The sequence below is a fragment of the Gobio gobio genome (genome assembly GCF_949357685.1).
Source record: "Gobio gobio genome assembly, chromosome: 11".
Lineage (NCBI taxonomy): Eukaryota > Metazoa > Chordata > Actinopteri > Cypriniformes > Gobionidae > Gobio > Gobio gobio.
This window is the reverse complement of record NC_137104.1, coordinates 51,065,992-51,084,345: the sequence shown is the minus strand read 5'-3', so window position 1 is coordinate 51,084,345 and position 18,354 is coordinate 51,065,992. Positions and strand designations below refer to the sequence as shown.

At 41.1% G+C, this 18,354-nt stretch overlaps 1 protein-coding gene across 1 annotated transcript in view; it reads left to right on the top strand.

Moving 5' to 3' along the window:
- Positions 1–255: 255 nt before the first annotated feature.
- Positions 256–18,354, top strand: part of rapgef5a (Rap guanine nucleotide exchange factor (GEF) 5a) — a 105,771-nt gene continuing 87,672 nt past the window's right edge. Inside the window, exons 1-2 of the mRNA XM_079829926.1 lie at positions 256–567; positions 16,596–16,649. Of these exons, the coding sequence (XP_079686052.1) occupies positions 409–567; positions 16,596–16,649 (213 nt within the window). The 5' untranslated portion in view covers positions 256–408. The remainder of the gene's footprint in view (positions 568–16,595; positions 16,650–18,354) is intronic.

The window sequence follows — 18,354 nt, the reverse complement described above, 5'->3', positions numbered from 1 at the left end:
CGGAAGCGATTATTCTCAGAAGTTAACTGATACAACCTCCCTTCAGGCATGTTCCTCTTATATGGTAATACGTGCAGTAAATAGAGCCTAATGCATTTTATTCCAACTTTTCTTTTAGGTGCATGTTTCATATTAATGCAGAAGTGTGTGCCATTGAATGTCCTCGTTTAGCCAGCGATGTGAGGACTGCATGTATTTGTGTGTGAATATACAGTCCGTGAGTGTGTGTGTGTGTGTGTGTGCGAGTGTGTGTGTGTGTGTGTGTGTGTGTGGGTGGAGCAGCAGCAGTGTACGGCAGGTCTCGTCTCCTCTCTCGGTTGAGCGGCTCATTGCGGCGGCTGGAGATCCATCGAGCGGCGGCAGAATGTCGTTCCGGCGTCCGTGTGCGTAAAGAGCAGGTGGAGGAGGATGATGGAGGAATCCGACAGCATCCCATGCACCGCGGAGGACGGACTCCTGTCGAGCTGGAGATGGAACAGAACCGCCAGGGATCAGGTCCAGATCAAGCAGAAGATCAGAGATCTGCCCGGATTATTAAAACACGGACTGAACCTGCGCAAAAAGAGCGTGAGTTACCAATGCACGATGTGTGTTTCATCATCAATACACCACCCATATCCACCATCACTGATATTATAATGTGCAAGAACAACCTGACGTTATGAGAAAATGTGATTGATGCGTCTTGTCAATGCATTAATGCGTTAATCCAAATGTCATTGATTATGAAGGAGAGGCTGTAATGTTTTTTTTTTTCAGTCGTGCATGGTATCTAAGGAAACTGAGGTCCACATACACACACACACACACACACACACACACACACACACACACACACACACACACACACACACACACACACACACACACACACACACACACACAGATACACAAACACACAGCAGCTGTAACTTCTTAACATATTTGCTGAATTTGATTAATATTCTTTGCAATATTGCACCCTTATACAAGATACCACGGTAACCATAGTTTCAGCCAAAGTAGGCCTACAAATACATCAGTTTTATTTCTGCTGTAAAATGAAAAAATAATATGGGATTCTTTGAGGATATTTCTGTCATTTTGCTCATACCAATATACCACAGTTTTACGGGTGTGACAGAAACTGGTTACAATGGTAAACTTTTAAAGGCTGCATAATATGTTAATTAAGGTGTTTACAAAAAAGTATTTATTTTTTGACATGGTGCTATTTGTTGTATGAATATTGTTCTGCAGTTGAATAGAATATGCAATATTGTCGGAATATTGCATAATGTGATATTATTAAAGGTTGTTGTTATTTTAAAAAAATACTCACTTTACAAATGTTCTATTATGACATCAATTGCCTATGATTCTAAATTAAAACCTTTATTTTTTTTTAGAGTGACCATGTAAATATATGGTATTCAAGTTCAGTGATCATTAGGTACCATGGTATCTGATACCATCATTTACCCGTAGTGCCATCACAGTAGGTTTTTGTGGACTGTAAGGAAAGAGCTGATATATATTCTGTTTATACACTCCTGGCATGACAGAGGGGCTATTCAGCGCTTCAGAGGGTTGAAGACGGGAATTGTTTCCCTGGTTTGTGTGTGTATGGCTGAATATCTCTCATTTGTATAAGCCCTAATTAATTGTGAGGATGAGAGGAAAATCCACTTTTGTAACATTTCAGAAATGTAGCTTTTGAATTATATTTAATAACTTCTGTTGTTGTTGTTGAAAGACAGCATCACTTGACTCTTCAGGGTTTCATCTCTTCTTCTCTGATGTGTTTTACCGTCAGGGTTCTTACGCCTTCGAACAGAATGTTTGGTTCGGGCTCATTTGACTCAAGTCATGCGCCCCGGGGTGATTAGAGAATTAAAAAATGAAAGCCTCATTAGCACTAAATGAGAAACAAATATTACAGTCGTGACATTTGTTTCGTTGTGTGCGGCACTGACAGCAGCCACTGGAGCGTCGGTTTATCAGGTTCTGCTGCGGAAACATACAGTACCTGAAGAACCACGGGCAAAAAATAAAGCTTTGATGCTATAGGTGTTACGTAGGGACTGAGATGAGAGGCGTGTGGATCCATATGCAAAGCTTTTATTAAAGATGTGTCAATAACAGACAGGGCTCAAACCAAGGCAAACAGGCATGATATGGACAAGACAAAGAGCATTCCAGGGATAGGCGAAAGTCATCAAACGGAGAACGTCATCCAGGGCACAAGGCAAGAGGATAATCTGACTTCCAGGCTAAGATCCAGGCGAGAGGCAAACAGTATCCAAACAGGGCAAGACAAATAGAGGTAATCAAAGGCGAGCAAGAGTCCAGGGCAGGCAGAGAGCAGGAAACCAGGCTAGGATCAAAACACAGAGCAAGAGTAAGACTAGATCAGACTAAGAACATGGATGGCTCCGTAAAGAAGCTATCAGCTAGACAGCGACATGTGCTAACAATACTCAGCGATCAGTGAGCTTGTGCATGAGTGTTTTATAGTCCTTGTGATTGACTACAGGTGTGGAACTAATTAGGAGCAATGAAACCTGGGAAATGTAGTCCAGGGTAACATGTAACTGTGTGCATTGAAAAAGTCTTAATGGTGACCTCTGGTGGTGGGTAGATGGAAACGGCAGACATAGGATATGTTACAGCGCCCCCCGCCAAGGAGCGGCTTCCAGACGCGAAACGGAACAGGAGAAGGGACGGAGGGCCAGGACCATGTGGTGGGAGTAAGACTGAAGACAGAGTCAGATCGGGAAGCCAAGGCGGAGTAGATTGAGCAAGCGGCCAGGACGAAGCAGGCTGGACAGACGACCAGGGCCAGGACGAAGCAGGCTGGACAGACGACCAGGGCCAGGACGAAGCGGGCTGGACAGACGACCAGGGCCAGGACGAAGTGGGCTGGACAGACGACCAGGGCCAGGACGAAGCGGGCTGGACAGATGACCATAGCAGAACAAGCTGGGTTGAAGACCACCAGAGTATGCAAGCGAACCACCACGGTGGCCCAGATGGATCAGGGACCTATGGTAAAGACTGAAACCTAAGGAAAACTGAGACATAAAACACAGACATTAGGCGTTTCTCAATGTCAAGGAAGGATCCTCGGAAGCCAGAATTCCGAGGCTTCGACAGCCGTCGAAGGGCTGTTCCAGTGTCGAGGATCCTCGGAATTTCAACCAAGGTCTGAGTCCTTCGTTCGAAAAATATGCCATATACAGGAAAGGATGCATACGAGTAGACTTCGCGCACTTCGCGCTCTCAAATCACCCACAATCCTATGCGCGCAGCTTTGCTATCTTGTTCAAAAAATACAAAATATCGGACGTTGGCGGAGTCGGAGCGCTAACGGGGCAATATTTACGTCACCAAACATTTGTTATAACCATAGTAAATATAAATAAAGTTTAACGTTTAAATGCCAGTACAAATGACTACCGTATTGATATCATACAAATTACGTTATTGATGGCTAATGGACCTTTTCACTGATGTAATGACGCAATGACGTGCACTTGCTAGCCTGTTCCATTTACCTGTTCTCCGAATGCTAAAGAGGAGCCTCGCCTAGCCTCTGAAGGAAGTGACTTGGAAGGACCAGTCCTGCAGAGGAAGTATCCTTGACATTGAGAAACACCTAATGTATCCACGGCCCCAAGGATGAGACAGGAAATGCAAGGAGTTCAATCAGAATCTCTTTGGGAGTGACTGGATAAACGGAGAGTTCAAAATCGGGTTCATGAATGGAAACTAGGCAGATGGGTGGTTCAAAATCAGACTTGATGGGGAAAACAGAATGGGGAAACAGTTCAGAATCACAAGCATTGATTGAAACTAGACCGGCTGACAAATCACACTTTGGTTCATTGAAGGAAAGTGGACTTACAGAAAATTCAGAGACAGATTCATTATAGGCAGATATTTCTAAATGGAGTGTGTTGATAGGAACTGAATAACTAGACTGTTCAAAACCAAAAACATTGACTGAAACTGGCAAGACAGATAGTTCAAAATCAGACACATTTGAGAGAACTGGATGGGTAGACAGTTCATAATTAGACTCATGGGTAGGAACAGGATAGTCAGATAAGACATTTATGGAATCTTTGGTTATGACAAAGCTACTGGAACCGACTGGAAACTCCTGTACTATTCCTAGGGTTGTGACAGGACTAGCAGGACAGAAAAACGGTTCATTTATGACCTCTGTAGTCAGTTCATGAAGGTACAATAATTCATTGACTGTCTGCTTGGCTTTGTGGCCGGGTCAAAACAGGTTGACAGTTCGTAAACAGCCTCTGAAGCGGTTTCAGAACAGGACAACAAGGGTTCAGAAATGGTCTCCATGGCTGGTCTAGGACATGACAAGAGTTCATAGTCGGCCTCCAGAGCTGGTTCACAACAGAATGAAAGTTCACAGACAGCCTCTGCGGCTGGGTCGATACAGGACACGATTTCACAAACGGCCTCCGTGGCCAATTCAAAACAAGACGAGAATTCATTGCTATACGTCACCACTGCGCCAGGAGCTGAAGCGAATACCATCTCGTAAGGTTCTGCAGCATCTGCCGCCACCTCTGGATATTCAGCGGTGGTATACGAAGCCCAGATACACCATAATGCGACCCCCATCATGGGGAGCGCTGCCGACAGGGGAATAAGTTCAGGAGCAGGAGGGCTAGAATGAGTCGGTTCGGGGATCCCAGTTGTGCGTACTGATGCCAGCGGTGGATCCTCCACGCTGGATGCCAACCTTTGACGCATAACGGTTTCCCCTGACAGATCAGATGAGGGTTGCGGTACGACAACCGCAACAAGACGTGGTTCTGAGGTGGCAGACCTGCCGTGAGGAGGCTCTGGAAGGTCTGCTGAGACGGCACGAGGCTCTGGAAGGTCTGCTGAGACGACACGAGGCTCTGGAAGGTCTGCTGAGACGGCACGAGGCTCTGGAAGGTCTGCTGAGACGGCACGAGGCTCTGGAAGGTCTGCTGAGACGGCACGAGGCTCTGGAAGGTCTGCTGAGACGGCACGAGGCTCTGGAAGGTCTGCTGAGATGAGAGGCGTGCGGATCCATATGCAAAGCTTTTATTAAAGATGTGTCAATAACAGACAGGGCTCAAACCAAGGCAAACAGGCATGATATGGACAAGACAAAGAGCATTCCAGGGATAGGCGAAAGTCATCAAACAGAGAACGTCATCCAGGGCACAAGGCAAGAGGATAATCTGAATTCCAGGCTAAGATCCAGGCGAGAGGCAAACAGTATCCAAACAGGGCAAGACAAATAGAGGTAATCAAAGGCGAGCAAGAGTCCAGGGCAGGCAGAGAGCAGGCAGAACACAGGAAACCAGGCTAGGATCAAAACACAGAGCAAGAGTAAGACTAGATCAGACTAAGAACATGGATGGCTCCGTAAAGAAGCTATCAGCTAGACAGCGACATGTGCTAACAATACTCGGCGATCAGTGAGCTTGTGCATCAGTGTTTTATAGTCCTTGTGATTGACTACAGGTGTGGAACTAATTAGGAGCAATGAAACCTGGGAAATGTAGTCCAGGGTAACATGTAACTGTGTGCAGTGAAAAAGTCTTAATGGTGACCTCTGGTGGTGGGTAGATGGAAACGGCAGACATAGGATATGTTACAATAGGAAGACCTTTTAGGGTGTGTTCACACTTGTAATTCGGTTCACTTGGTTCGTTTGGTCCGGATTTTAAAAAAAAACATTTAGTCCATGGTCCACTTAGCTTTCACATTTTTAACACTGACCCTAAAGATACCTAACCTAAAGGCACTCCACACCAAAAATGGTTCTTGGCTCGTAATCATAGGGGAACCTTTTTTAGTGCTATATAGCACCAATTTTGGTGCTTAAGTGGTTCTTCAGCAGTTCTTCAGTTGGTTCTTCAACTGATATCAGTTGGGGAAAGAAACCGAATGCGTGTCAATAGGATCCGTGCATTGGGTCTTAAAGTGACAGCCTGCTAATACAGTAAACCTGCTAATACTGTAAACCTGCCGCTGTCTGTCAAACAACAAAAGAAAAAGAGAAAATCACTCACTGCTCTTGGCTGAATAACCATTGTAGCTTTATTATGTATTAGTGTATATTTAATTCATGTGAAGACTACTGTTTTTTGTTCTTATTTTTAATAACAAAGATAAATTAAAATAACAAAAATAATGGTCCACCCCTAGTTCAGGTGTCTTTGTTTACCTGGATGTTCTTGATGTTAAGTTTTAAGTCAAGCAAAGAGTTTTTGGTATTTAAATATTGGCATTACATTTACATTGATGTTAAAATTTATATTGTCAGATTTGTGACATAAAAATTTGCTAAAACACTGCTGGTCACGTTCAGAAGTTGACCCTAATGTTCTTTTCCCAGAAAGAATGTGAAACACAAAAATGGTATCATTCTCAGTTTTTAAATATTTTTAAAATAGATTTTACACACTTAAAGCAATATCGTATCGAATATCGCATTATTTAACAAGGATATCGCATTTTTCTTCAATATTGCACAGCCCTAATCACACCTATGATGAGAAAAACACGCTTGAGCATTCTGTCATTTTTAGGGTTGCATCTTGTGACATCATGTCCTGTTTTTTGGTTCGTTTACATGTTTTTGGTCAGTGTTGTGTTCATACAGTATGTAATTCAAACCACACCAGAGTTTGTTCGAAAGTGACCAAGACCCATCTTTTCAGGGTGTGTTGGCAGATTTGGTTAGATGAAAACGAACCCTGATACGATTGCTCTGTTGGTGCGGTTCATTTGAAGAAGTGTGAACGCTGCCATCTGAACCCTGGTGTGCCCCAAACCAACATACAGAGACCACTGAAAACACGGATCAAAGACATGTAAACTAACCAACAACAGGAAGACAGAATGCTCAAGCATACCTGTTTTTCTCATCATATTCGTGATGTTACCCATCACAGTTCGGTACAGGTGTCAGAACCGCGTCTCCTCGCAGCAGATCTTGGTGTGTGTGTGTGCGATGGAGGGTTTACTGATGCTGTTTTGACTCCTTTACATATTTTATAAGCTCTTCATGAGTTCTCAGCTGGTCAAAATACCATCACATGTAGCTACGCACATACAACAAGCGCATTTAGCCCAGCACACAGCATTGTTTTGGAAGTTCTGTCACAAAATACACGTCATAAAAGCCGACCAATCAGGTTGTGAATGCATCACTATGCCTTTAGGTTCAGTATCTTTAGGTTTGGTGTTAAAAATGCCAATGTGAACACTCACCGGACCAGGACTAAATGAACTGAACTACAAGTGTAAACACACCCTCAGAGGTCTAGTCTGCTTGTTTGGTGCGCACTAGTGTTCACATTCACACTTGTTCAAATGAACCACGCTAACAGCAATCGCGCCAGGGTTCGTTTTAATCCAACCAAACATGCCGAGAGTGAACACACACCAATAACGGCAAAGGAGAACCTTCTTGGCTGAGGTTTCTGTTAATGCACTGTAAACCCTAATGTTGTCATTAATAAAGCAATCGAGTTATCTTAATGTAACGTTACTCGAAATACATAAGTTGTGGAATATAGAAACAGTGTCAATTGAAAGTTGGCCAGTAATATTTTTATGAATTCTAACCGCAAAATTGTGAGCAAAACATAAACGTTAACAAACATGAACAAGACTCGGGACAGTTGACGGGGCAGTGTTGCATCGTCATGAAAGTTTAACCCTTGCCAAATTAAATATTCAAGCTCAAGAAGAAGACGTGAAAGGGAACTCAATTCGTTACTTGCGCGTTGTGGGAAATCTTCCATGTGCAAACATTTGTTTTATTGAAATCAGACAAACATACAAACAAAACAGGCATCAAATGAACAATATTAACTCATAACTACAAAAGGCAGACACAATCATAAGACAAAACAGCATATGACAGTACTGGAATTTTGAAAATCCAAATGATTAGACATTAAAAGGCAAAATAAATAACAAATTAAAAAATAAATACTCCCAGAAAACCGCGTCTCAGACAGCGCACGGACACTGAATTAAGCTCTCTTTCACATCTTATTGCGCTTGAACGGACATATTCAAACAAAATTGTCAAAATGCCAGTCTTGGCAAGTATCCTTGTCAGGATTGTCTTAACTAGGCTTGGGTATTGTTTGGGTTTTTTACGGTACCGGTGCCAAACGGATACTTTTAAAAGGTTCCGGTGCCTAAACGGTGCCTGAACTTATACTTTTTCAAAAAAAGCCACAAAACTAGGGTAGATGACATTAAAGAATGGCTTTTTATTGAGAAAAAATAATAAAAAATTATTTAGATTTAACAATTTATTAAAAGTTTGAAGTATACTTAAATATGTAAATATAAATAGATACAAAACACAATTTACTTAACAAATTCACAGTAAAACCTGAACTAAACACTAAATAACAGTTACAGTAATAACAGCAAAGTAGTTGGTATTGTATGCTACAAACCAGCTTCAAGGTGCAGCTTTATTTTGCAGAAATATGACCATATCCCATTCACAAGGGAACATTTTTATTTACTATTTATTAAATTTATTTATTTTTATTTAGGATAATATATTTTTTACCCTTAATTTCCATGATCTAAAGAATTCAAAGGGTGTCATTTGAAAGTGTGTAGGTCTACTTGCATTATTATTCTATTATATTAGGATTATATATTCAGTGGCATAAAATAGTCTTAAAATGACAATTATATTGTTTATCGCAAAATTTCTGGGACGATATATCGCGAAACAAAAAGTAGTTATCGTGACAGGCCTACGCATCACCTTATTGTTTCCATGGCGACACGTCATGCTTCTCACATGACACACGGCAGCCGCAATAGCGCTGTATGACAGCTCGGCTGTATCGGCTTTATTGCGTTTTTTATTTTTTATTCAAAATATTCACAAACTTGTTAACTATGTCAAGAACTATCTGATATTCTGATTTTCAAATATGTGTAAGTGAATGTGTGTTAGTTGATCTATACTGCGCGATGGGTGGCGCCATGATAGTTTGCGCCTCAGAGAATCGAATCTGTCGGATTCACATCACGTAAATTCATCCTCGTCTCACGAAATACATGAAAGTAAGTGACCGCTGAACTGAGAGAAGAATAGAGTAAACTATGTAGTTACTATAATGTGTATCTGATATGAATAAAACACATAGTCAAGTTATAACTGTCTGAAAGGATTGTCATTGCCGCATAGTAATTATGTGCATTTAAATGTCTGAAACCTAAAATAAACATGATGTGGTTGAAAACACTGAATAGACAGACACGCGTCTGTCTCTGGCTCGGCACCAGCCAAAGCGCGAAAGCATGTTTGAATTTAAGTGGCACCGAAATCTGCGTTCTGATTTGGTCCGGTTACATACCAGCCATATTTGCACCGGGTTTCGGTACCCAACCGTAGTCTGAACTGTTCACTGAACGTAAACAGTTGAGAGATAAAACGCATGTGTAACAGTATTGGATCCATGCATTAGCTCTTAAAGTGACAGGAGCCTAATTGTCCTGTGTTGTTATTGTTAATCAAACAACAAAAGACAGAACAATCACTCATCGCTCTTGACTAATAACTTTAATAAGGATTAATCTATGTTTCATGGCTGGTAAAAAAAAAAAAAAAAGTATGGCTGTTCATGCATCAAAAGGGAATCAAAGGGAATCTCTTGTGCTGTTCAGGACAAATTATATGAAAGAAAAATCATGTTAGATGTCATTAATATCTCCTAGACAGCGATAACATTAAATGAAGAGCTTCTCCGATGTTTCTCCTGAGGAAAAAGATGTCCGTAGTCTTGTCTAGTGTCTGCAATATCGAATTAATTTCAACATTAATATAATAGCTCTATGCTTTTACAGCATGTGAAACTATGAATGTCTTGAAATCAGCATTGATTCCTAACTGAGTGCTCTATGAAAGATCTGCCTCTGAGCAAGATGCTTTATGTGCTGGATTATTCTCAGATGGGGCGACAGACGCTAGTCTCTCAGCAGAGGAAGGGCGTTTCAAAACCAGCCCTAGTGATGTGACAATTCTCTGATGGAGAAGCTGCACTTAACGACATAGTCCTCATGCTGCTAAGTGGATATGCGTGTGCGTGTGCGTGTGTGTGTGTGTGTGTGTGCGCGCCTCTGGATGTAATGAAATCTTAACGAGAAAGACAAGGCTTGTTTGATGTCTCCATCTTGCAGTGCACTCATCCAGAGCGACAGATTTATCCGCAAGCCATGCAAGAGAGAGGTGCGTTAGCGCGTGCAAGTGTGTGTGTGTGTGTGTGTGTGCGTGCTCTAATCTGAGAGTAATCCATTTCTGACACGTAATGACACACAGACTCCCTGCACTCTGGATCAGTGTGCACTACATAGGGAATCTGGATGCTTTCTATGCATCCTTCCCTGTGTTTTGTTTCCCGTCTGTTCTCTTTCTCTCTCTTCACCATTCCTCCTCTTCCTCCCTCTCCATCATGCATTTTTAAATCCTCTCCCTCATCTCTCTCTCTCTCTTTCTAGAAGGAAAAAGTGTTTGAGTGTTTGTGCGATGCAGAACTAAATTGCGCACATTCTCTTCAGGAAATGTAAAATTGAAGTGTTTACATAATTCACCACCACCACCACGATCCTAGCGGGCTATAAGGTTGTCGGGTTGCTAGGGGGCTCTCGATGGTTACTGGCATGTTCTGGGTGGTTGCTAGGGTGGTCTGTGTTTTAAGTGGTTTCTAGGGTGTTCTATTTGTTCTAAGTGGTTGCTGGGATGTCCTGGGTGTTTGCTAGGGTGTTCATTTTCTAATTGGTTGCTAGGGTGTTCTGGGTAGTTGCAAGTGTGTTCTAAGTGTTCTAAGTGGTTGCTGGGGTGTTCTGGGTGGTTGCTAGGGTGGTCTGGGTGTTCTAAGCGTTTGCTAAGGTGTTCATGTCTAATTGGTTGCTAGGGTGTTCTGGGTGGTTGTTAGGGTGTTTGTGTTCTGATTGGTTTCTGGGGTGTTCTAGGTGTTTGCTAGTGTGTTCTTGGTGTTCTAATCGGTTGCTAGGGTGTTCTTGTTGGTTGCTAGGGTGTTTGTGTTGTAATTGGTTGCTTGGGTGTTCTGGGTGGTTACTAAGGTGTTCATGTTGTATTTGGTTACCCGGATGTTCTGGGTGGTTGCTAGGGTGGTCTGGGTTTTCTAAGTGTTTGCTAGGGTGTTCATTTTCTAATCGGTTGCTAGGGTGTTCTGGGTAGTTGCTAGTGTGTTCTAGGTGTTCTAAGTGTTTGCTAGGGTGTTCATGTCTAATTGGTTGCTAGGGTGTTCTGGGTGTTTCTGTTCTGATTGGTTTCTGGGGTGTTCTAGGTGGTTGCTAGTGTGTTCCTGGTGTTCTAAGTGTTTGCTAGTGTGTTCTAATTGGTTGCTAGGGTGTTTGTGTTCTAATTGGTTGCTTGGATGTTCAGGATGGTTGCTAGGGTGTTTGTTTTCTAATTGTTTGCTTGGATGTTATGGGTGGTTGCTAGGGTGTTTGTGTTTTAATTGGTTGCTGGGGTGTTCTAGGTGGTTGCTAGTGTGTTCTTGTTGTTTTAATTGGTTGCTAGGGTGTTCTAATTGGTTGCTTGGGTGTTCTGGGTGGTTGCTAGGGTGTTTGTTTTCTAATTGGTTGCTAGGGTGTTCTAGGTAGTTGCTGGGATGTCCTGGGTGGTTGTTAGGGTGTTCGTGTTCTAATTGGTTGCTTGGATGTTCTGGGTGGTTGCTTGGGTGTTTGTTTTCTGATTGGTTGCTGGTGTGTTCTGGTTGGTTGCTAGGGTGTTCTACGTGTTCTAAGTAGTTTCTGGGATGTCCTGGTAGTTGTTAGGGTGTTCGTGTTCTAATTGGTTGCTGGGGGGTTCTGGTTGGTTGCTAGGGTGTTCTACGTGTTCTAAGTAGTTTCTGGGATGTCCTGGTAGTTGTTAGGGTGTTCGTGTTCTAATTGGTTGCTGGGGGGTTCTGGTTGGTTGCTAGGGTGTTCTACGTGTTCTAGGTAGTTGCTGGGATGTCCTGGATGGTTGTTAGGGTGTTCGTTTTCTAATTGGTTGCTGGGCTGTTCTACGTGTTCTAAGTAGTTTCTGGGATGTCCTGGGTGGTTGTTAGGGTGTTTGTGTTCTAATTGGTTGCTTGGATGTTCCGGCTGGTTGCTAGGGTGTTTGTTTTCTAATTGGTTGCTGGGGGGTTCTGGTTGGTTGCTAGGGTATTATATGTGTTCTAAGTGGTTGCTAGGGTGTTCATGTTCTAATTGGTTGTTAGGGTGTTCTGGGTGGTTGCTAGAGTTCGTGTTCTAATTGGTTGCTGGGGTGGTTACTCGGGTGTTGCTATACGTTTTCCTGGGTAGTTAATAGGTAACAGCAAACCTCTCCACATTCTTTGATAAATCATTCATGTCTGGAGTACAAATGGTGTGATATCATGAGTTATGCATGAATGTTCAATGCTAAAGGTTAAGGATTCGTTCAAATGACATTGAGAAGATGGGATCGTTTGGTGATTCATGAGCCGCAAAAGACGAGAAAGGTGCTTTCATTGAAAGATTTTAGGTATGCATGAAGGACAAGAATGTCCCTTTTTTATCTAAAAACCCTTTTCTGCTAATCTCTGTGGCCTGTCTGCTCCATTTCCTGTCCGACCCAAACAGAGTTCAGCTCCCAGATCTGCAACAGCAGCCCACAGCAAATCAATACAGTAAATCTGATACACACACCGTCCTCAGAGCCCAGTCAAAACAAAGCCAACAAGCGTACGCACGGCCCCTGGAGAGACTCGTCTGCAGAGAGACGGGCCCTTGCTGATAGCAGTCTGTCTGCGGACACCTGCAGGTCAGCTCGCGTCACGGCCGATACCATCATCACAGGCTTTCTCAGGAACCTCAGACAAAATTCAGCCCTTGAACAGATGAATCTATTTCTGTTTTCTAGTGTTTTGATGTTAAGCATGAGAGCGGAACGGTAATGTTGGTGGTATTTTGAATCTTCCTGATCTGTTCATCTAAACGGCCTGGGTTGATTGTTTGTGAAACCTGTTTGGAAATATTAATTTATGGTTGCTCATGCATAGAATTAGTGACAAAGCTTTAACACTAATTATTGATTTGAAGTGCGTGCAATGCATCGTCCTGCAGTGTTTGGATGATTCCTCAAATCTCGTCTTGTTGAGGAGAGGTGTGTTATTGTACAAAGCTCTTTGACTTCTGACTGATGGATTGCACAACAGGCTGAAGAATCCCATAGACTTACATAGATATTTTTTTAAATATTGCACACTAATTTATTGTGATACTCTAACTTTCAGAGCTGCATTGCCGTATGATTGTAATGCTTTTTGAGACATCTTTACTCAGGAGACTCATATTTGATGTGATCTTTTTTTTATGGCTTTTACTACACTCTAAAAAATGCTGGGTTAAAGTTGGGTTGAAAACTAACCCAGCAATTGGGTTGTTTTAACCTAGCAATTGGGTTGTTTTAAGCAAACATTTAACCCAACCGCTGGGTTAAAACAACCCAATTGCTGGGTTAGTCCATTTTCAACCCAACTTGGGTTATTTTTAACCCAGCATTTTTTAGAGTGTGGGGATGCACCGATATGAAAACTTTGGCCGATACAATAACCGATAATTCCTTGTATTTGAAAGCTGATAACAAGTGTTGCCACCTTCAGTGCCACCTTTTTTCTATTCAGCCCAATATCTGGAGATCTGGAGATCGAATGGCGCGAATTGGACGCGAATTGAGCGTCTTGCGCGATACGCGCGTTACACGCGAATGGTGCTTTTGTGCATTCACGCGTTTGAAGCGAATTCGCGTCTGACGCCCGAGTTGAAAAATTTGAACTTTGGCGTCAATTCGCGCCGCGTTAACCGATCAGGAGCCTGCTCGCTGCTGTCACGTGGTAAAGTGACGTGTATGAGAAACCCTGCATAAATTAAAAACAGTACTATTGTGTCACAAAATGTAGTTTTAAGACGTTTTCAGGTGGGAATGTAGTTGTTTAAAGCTCAAATCTGTGGTTTATTTATAAAGAGAGCGCCTATTTAAAAAAAATAATCTTGTGTTTTTGGAGTTGTGAGATCCAGGCGATCACCGGGCAATCACCGCTCATAACCCCAGCGAAGGCAGCCTTTCCTCGGCCAGTCCTTCTGGCGTCTGCCGCTGGCTCTGATGTCCTGTAGTGGTTCGTCTTGTGTGGATCTAACGGGCGATCTTTGCTCTCATGAATATATAATTTGTTGTCTGCCAAATCGTTTTGACTGAGGGCAAAGAGAAGTTTCATAACTTTATATTTTAAGGATATTTAAACATACATGCAGTGAAGATAATGTAGGAGTTGCCTGGACCACATTTGTGTGGCTATTAATGCTTAATATATATGTTTAATGAAAATGAAAAGAGGCAGAGTGGTGTTTTATGACATATTTCTCCTGGAGTGCCTTGAACGCGCGTCAATTTCGCTTCCAGCGCTCGATTTCTACGCGCGTCCAATTCTCTGCTGACGCGTGAATGCATTCAAAATGTACGCGCGTGAAACTAGACGCGGTAGACGCGATTTTGACGCTCAATTCGCGTTTGGTGTGAACGCAGCATTAGAACGCCATGAGCGTAACGAGGCGCTGAGCGAGTATTTCATCATAGTTATATGATGGATAGATGCACCTTTATGGACTTAAAAACTGACCCAACAATTCACTGCCATTATAAAGCTGGGAAGAGCCAGGACATTTTTAATATAACTCCGATTGTATTCATCTGAAAGGAGAATGTCATACACACCTAGGATGACTTGAGGGCGAGTAAATCATGGGCTAATTTTCATTTTTGGGTGAACTATCCCTTTAAATAAGAAAATACACGCATGTAGAAGTGAAAAATGACCATGCAATCTGAAATATCTTTATCTATTCTGTCATGCTCTTGTATGATAGGTCAATGGAAACACAAGATAAAAGAATAAGACGCACAGAAGAACGAATGTGGGCCACTCCAGACAGATAAAACTCATTCTGATCAAACTTCTGATCGTTTTAATGAGGATCAGAGTCTTTGTTCCAGCTCTGTCCACTGATCCGGCTCTTCCTCATTTAAGGAGCTCTCAAAATGAAGGCCCGACACTGAGAGTTTGTCCAAATAAAACCTAACAAGCCTTCTTTCTAACAGAACGTCACTTTACTGAAGCCCGTTCCAGGCTGACATGATCACATGACTGCACATGTTTAATATGAACTTATGTCATGCAGAGAGAGCATTATTAAGTGGAAATGTCATGAAGTCCCTCGTGTCACACTGCAAAGTGAGGTTTAGCATCCACAAACAGAAAAGTGCCATGGTGTTACCCTGGGTCAACGTTATTTTAGTATTATTTAAATACTATTATAATATTTATTAATATTTAGTGCTGTCGAATCGTTTTAATCACATATAACATAAACGTTTGTAAATGTGTGTGTATATATTCTATGTATATATTTACAGACTTTTATGTTAGATGCGATTAATCGATTTGACAGCACTATTAACATTTTGAATTAGATTTCATTTTATAGTTTTAATTTGAGTAATTTTTATTTTTAAAAATATTTGTTTATATTTTTAATTTTTTAAGTTTTTCTATTTAGCCTTAATTCATTTTTATTTCGGTTTTAAGTTTGGTACATTTTATTATTTATAATTTATATTATTTATAATCTATTTATAAATTATTTATAATCTTATTTAAGTTAGTTGCGGAAACGACATTTCTTATTTTGAAGTTTTTCAAAATTTCATTTCATTTCATTTCATTTTTGTCATAAAATTTTTTTGGTTACTATTTCTATTTAGCCTTAATTCATTTTTATTTCTGTTTTAATTTTGGTACATTTTATTATTTATATAATTTATAATCTATTTATAAATTGTTTATAATCTTATTTAAGTTAGTAGCGGAGACAACATTTCTTATTTTGAAGTTTTTCATCTTTATTTTTTTTATTTATTTTTTTATTATTTTTTTAATTTTTTTTTTTTAAATATTATTTTATTTTATTATTTTATTTAAAATGGTCTGTGCATTACCATGTTTTTTTTCTAGATGTCTATTATGGCAATAGCTTGTTTTTTTGCACACAAAACGTATTGTAGTATCATGGAGTAACACGATGGTATGCATGTGGAAGTCATTTAATACCACAGTATATATCAAAACACCCAAAGGTTTGAACCCATTCACCTTTCAATGCACAGCCAAAGGTTACCTCATGATTTGCATGATGTATCATTGTGCAGTCACACAGAACATGAAGAAATATGCATACATTTGAACAACATCAAAGGCACATCATAAGATGCGGAAACATGGCAGAATGTCACTTTTGAGATGGGATTACCTTGTAAATGATTTCGGCTCTTCATGTGAAGGTCACGTGGGCTCATGATGCCCTGGTGTTTGAAAGGCCCTCTGCAGGAAGAGGAGATCATTCATCTGTGTTTGAAGGCTGTGAACGTGTGGAGAAAGGTTCATTATGCTCATGTGTGCTCGTGTTGAGTTTAATCTGTTTGTTTCTGAGTTTCTGAACCTCTCGTTTCTCTCTCTGTGATTGTGTAGCAGTCACCTGACACCATCCCGGGACCCAGCGCCGGCGTCACACCCAAACCCAAGGTAACTGCCACCCAAAGCTGATCTTATCTATCTATCTATCTATCTATCTATCTATCTATCTATCTATCTATCTATCTATCTATCTAATCTATCTATCTATCTATCTATCTATCTATCTATCTATCTATCTATCTATCTATCTATCTATCTATCTATCTATCTATCTATCTATCTATCTATCTATCTATCTATCTATCTATCTATCTATCTATCTATCTATCTATCTATCTATCTATCTATCTATCTATCTATCTATCTATCTATCTATCTATCTATCTATCTATCTATCTATCTATCTGTCTATCTGTCTATCTGTCTGTCTGTCTGTCTGTCTGTCTGTCTGTCTGTCTGTCTGTCTGTCTGTCTGTCTGTCGTTCTGTCGGTCTGTCGGTCTGTCTGTCGTTCTGTCTGTCGTTCTGTCTGTCTGTCGTTCTGTCTGTCTGTCTGTCGGTCTGTCTGTCTGTCTGTCTGTCTGTCGGTCTGTCTGTCTGTCGTTCTGTCTGTCTGTCGGTCTGTCTGTCTGTCTGTCTGTCTGTCTGTCTGTCTGTCTGTCTGTCTGTCTGTCGGTCTGTCTGTCGTTCTGTCTGTCTGTCTGTCTGTCTGTCTGTCTGTCTGTCTGTTGTTCTATCTTTCTGTCTGTCGTTCTATCTATCTGTGTCTGTCGTTCTGTCTGTCCATCTATCTATCTTTCTGTCTGTCGTTCTATCTATCTGTGTCTGTCGTTCTGTCTGTCCATCTATCTATCTTTCTGTCTGTCTATCTATCTGTCTGTCTGTCTGTCTGTCTGTCTGTCTTTCCATCCATCCGTTTTATTATTTGTATACTATAATATTTCTTAATATTTATATTAGTTTTTATTTTTGTTTTCATTTTAGTAATTTTGTTTTGATGTTTTTACAAAGTTTTTTTTAAATTTTTTGTAATTTTAGTAGTTATTTTATTTCATTTAGTCGCTAATTTTTTTATTTATTTAAATTTTTTAATTTAATATTTAGATTTTATTTAATTTCAGCTTTATTTCTATTAACAAAAAACTTTATTAGCTGTTCTGTGTTTTATTTGTAGTTTTAAGCACTGCAGTCTCTCTCTCTCTCTCTCACACACACACACACACACACACACACACACACACACACACACACACACACACACACACACACACACACACACACACACACACACACACACACACACACACACACACACACACACACACACACACACACACACACACACACACACACACACACACACACACACACACACACACACACACACACACACACACATGATGTTCGGTGATGTTAATCTGTGGATCTTCTTCGCGTCTCATTAGAATCTCTGAAGCTTTATAATCCACGCTTGAGCTCTGCTAAATGCTCGAGCTAACGTCTAATCGCCCGTGTGCGGCGCTGATGGGGCGTGTGTGTGTGTGTGTGTGTGTGTGTGTGTGAGAACATACATCAGATACAGAATCAAACACATGAGCGAGACAATGCCAGGGACGCCGGGAGCCCCTCTATAGGCCCTTCTGCTTTATAGATCATCACATAACAATGAGAAACTTATGAATGTAGATGATTATCACTGACTTGAGATTATGATCTTTATCTGTTTTGTTCTTTCAGTGAGCTCAGAATTTATTAAAGCAATAAGCCACGAGAGAACGAACATTATCCTGTGACCTAACCAGCCGCGGCTAAAT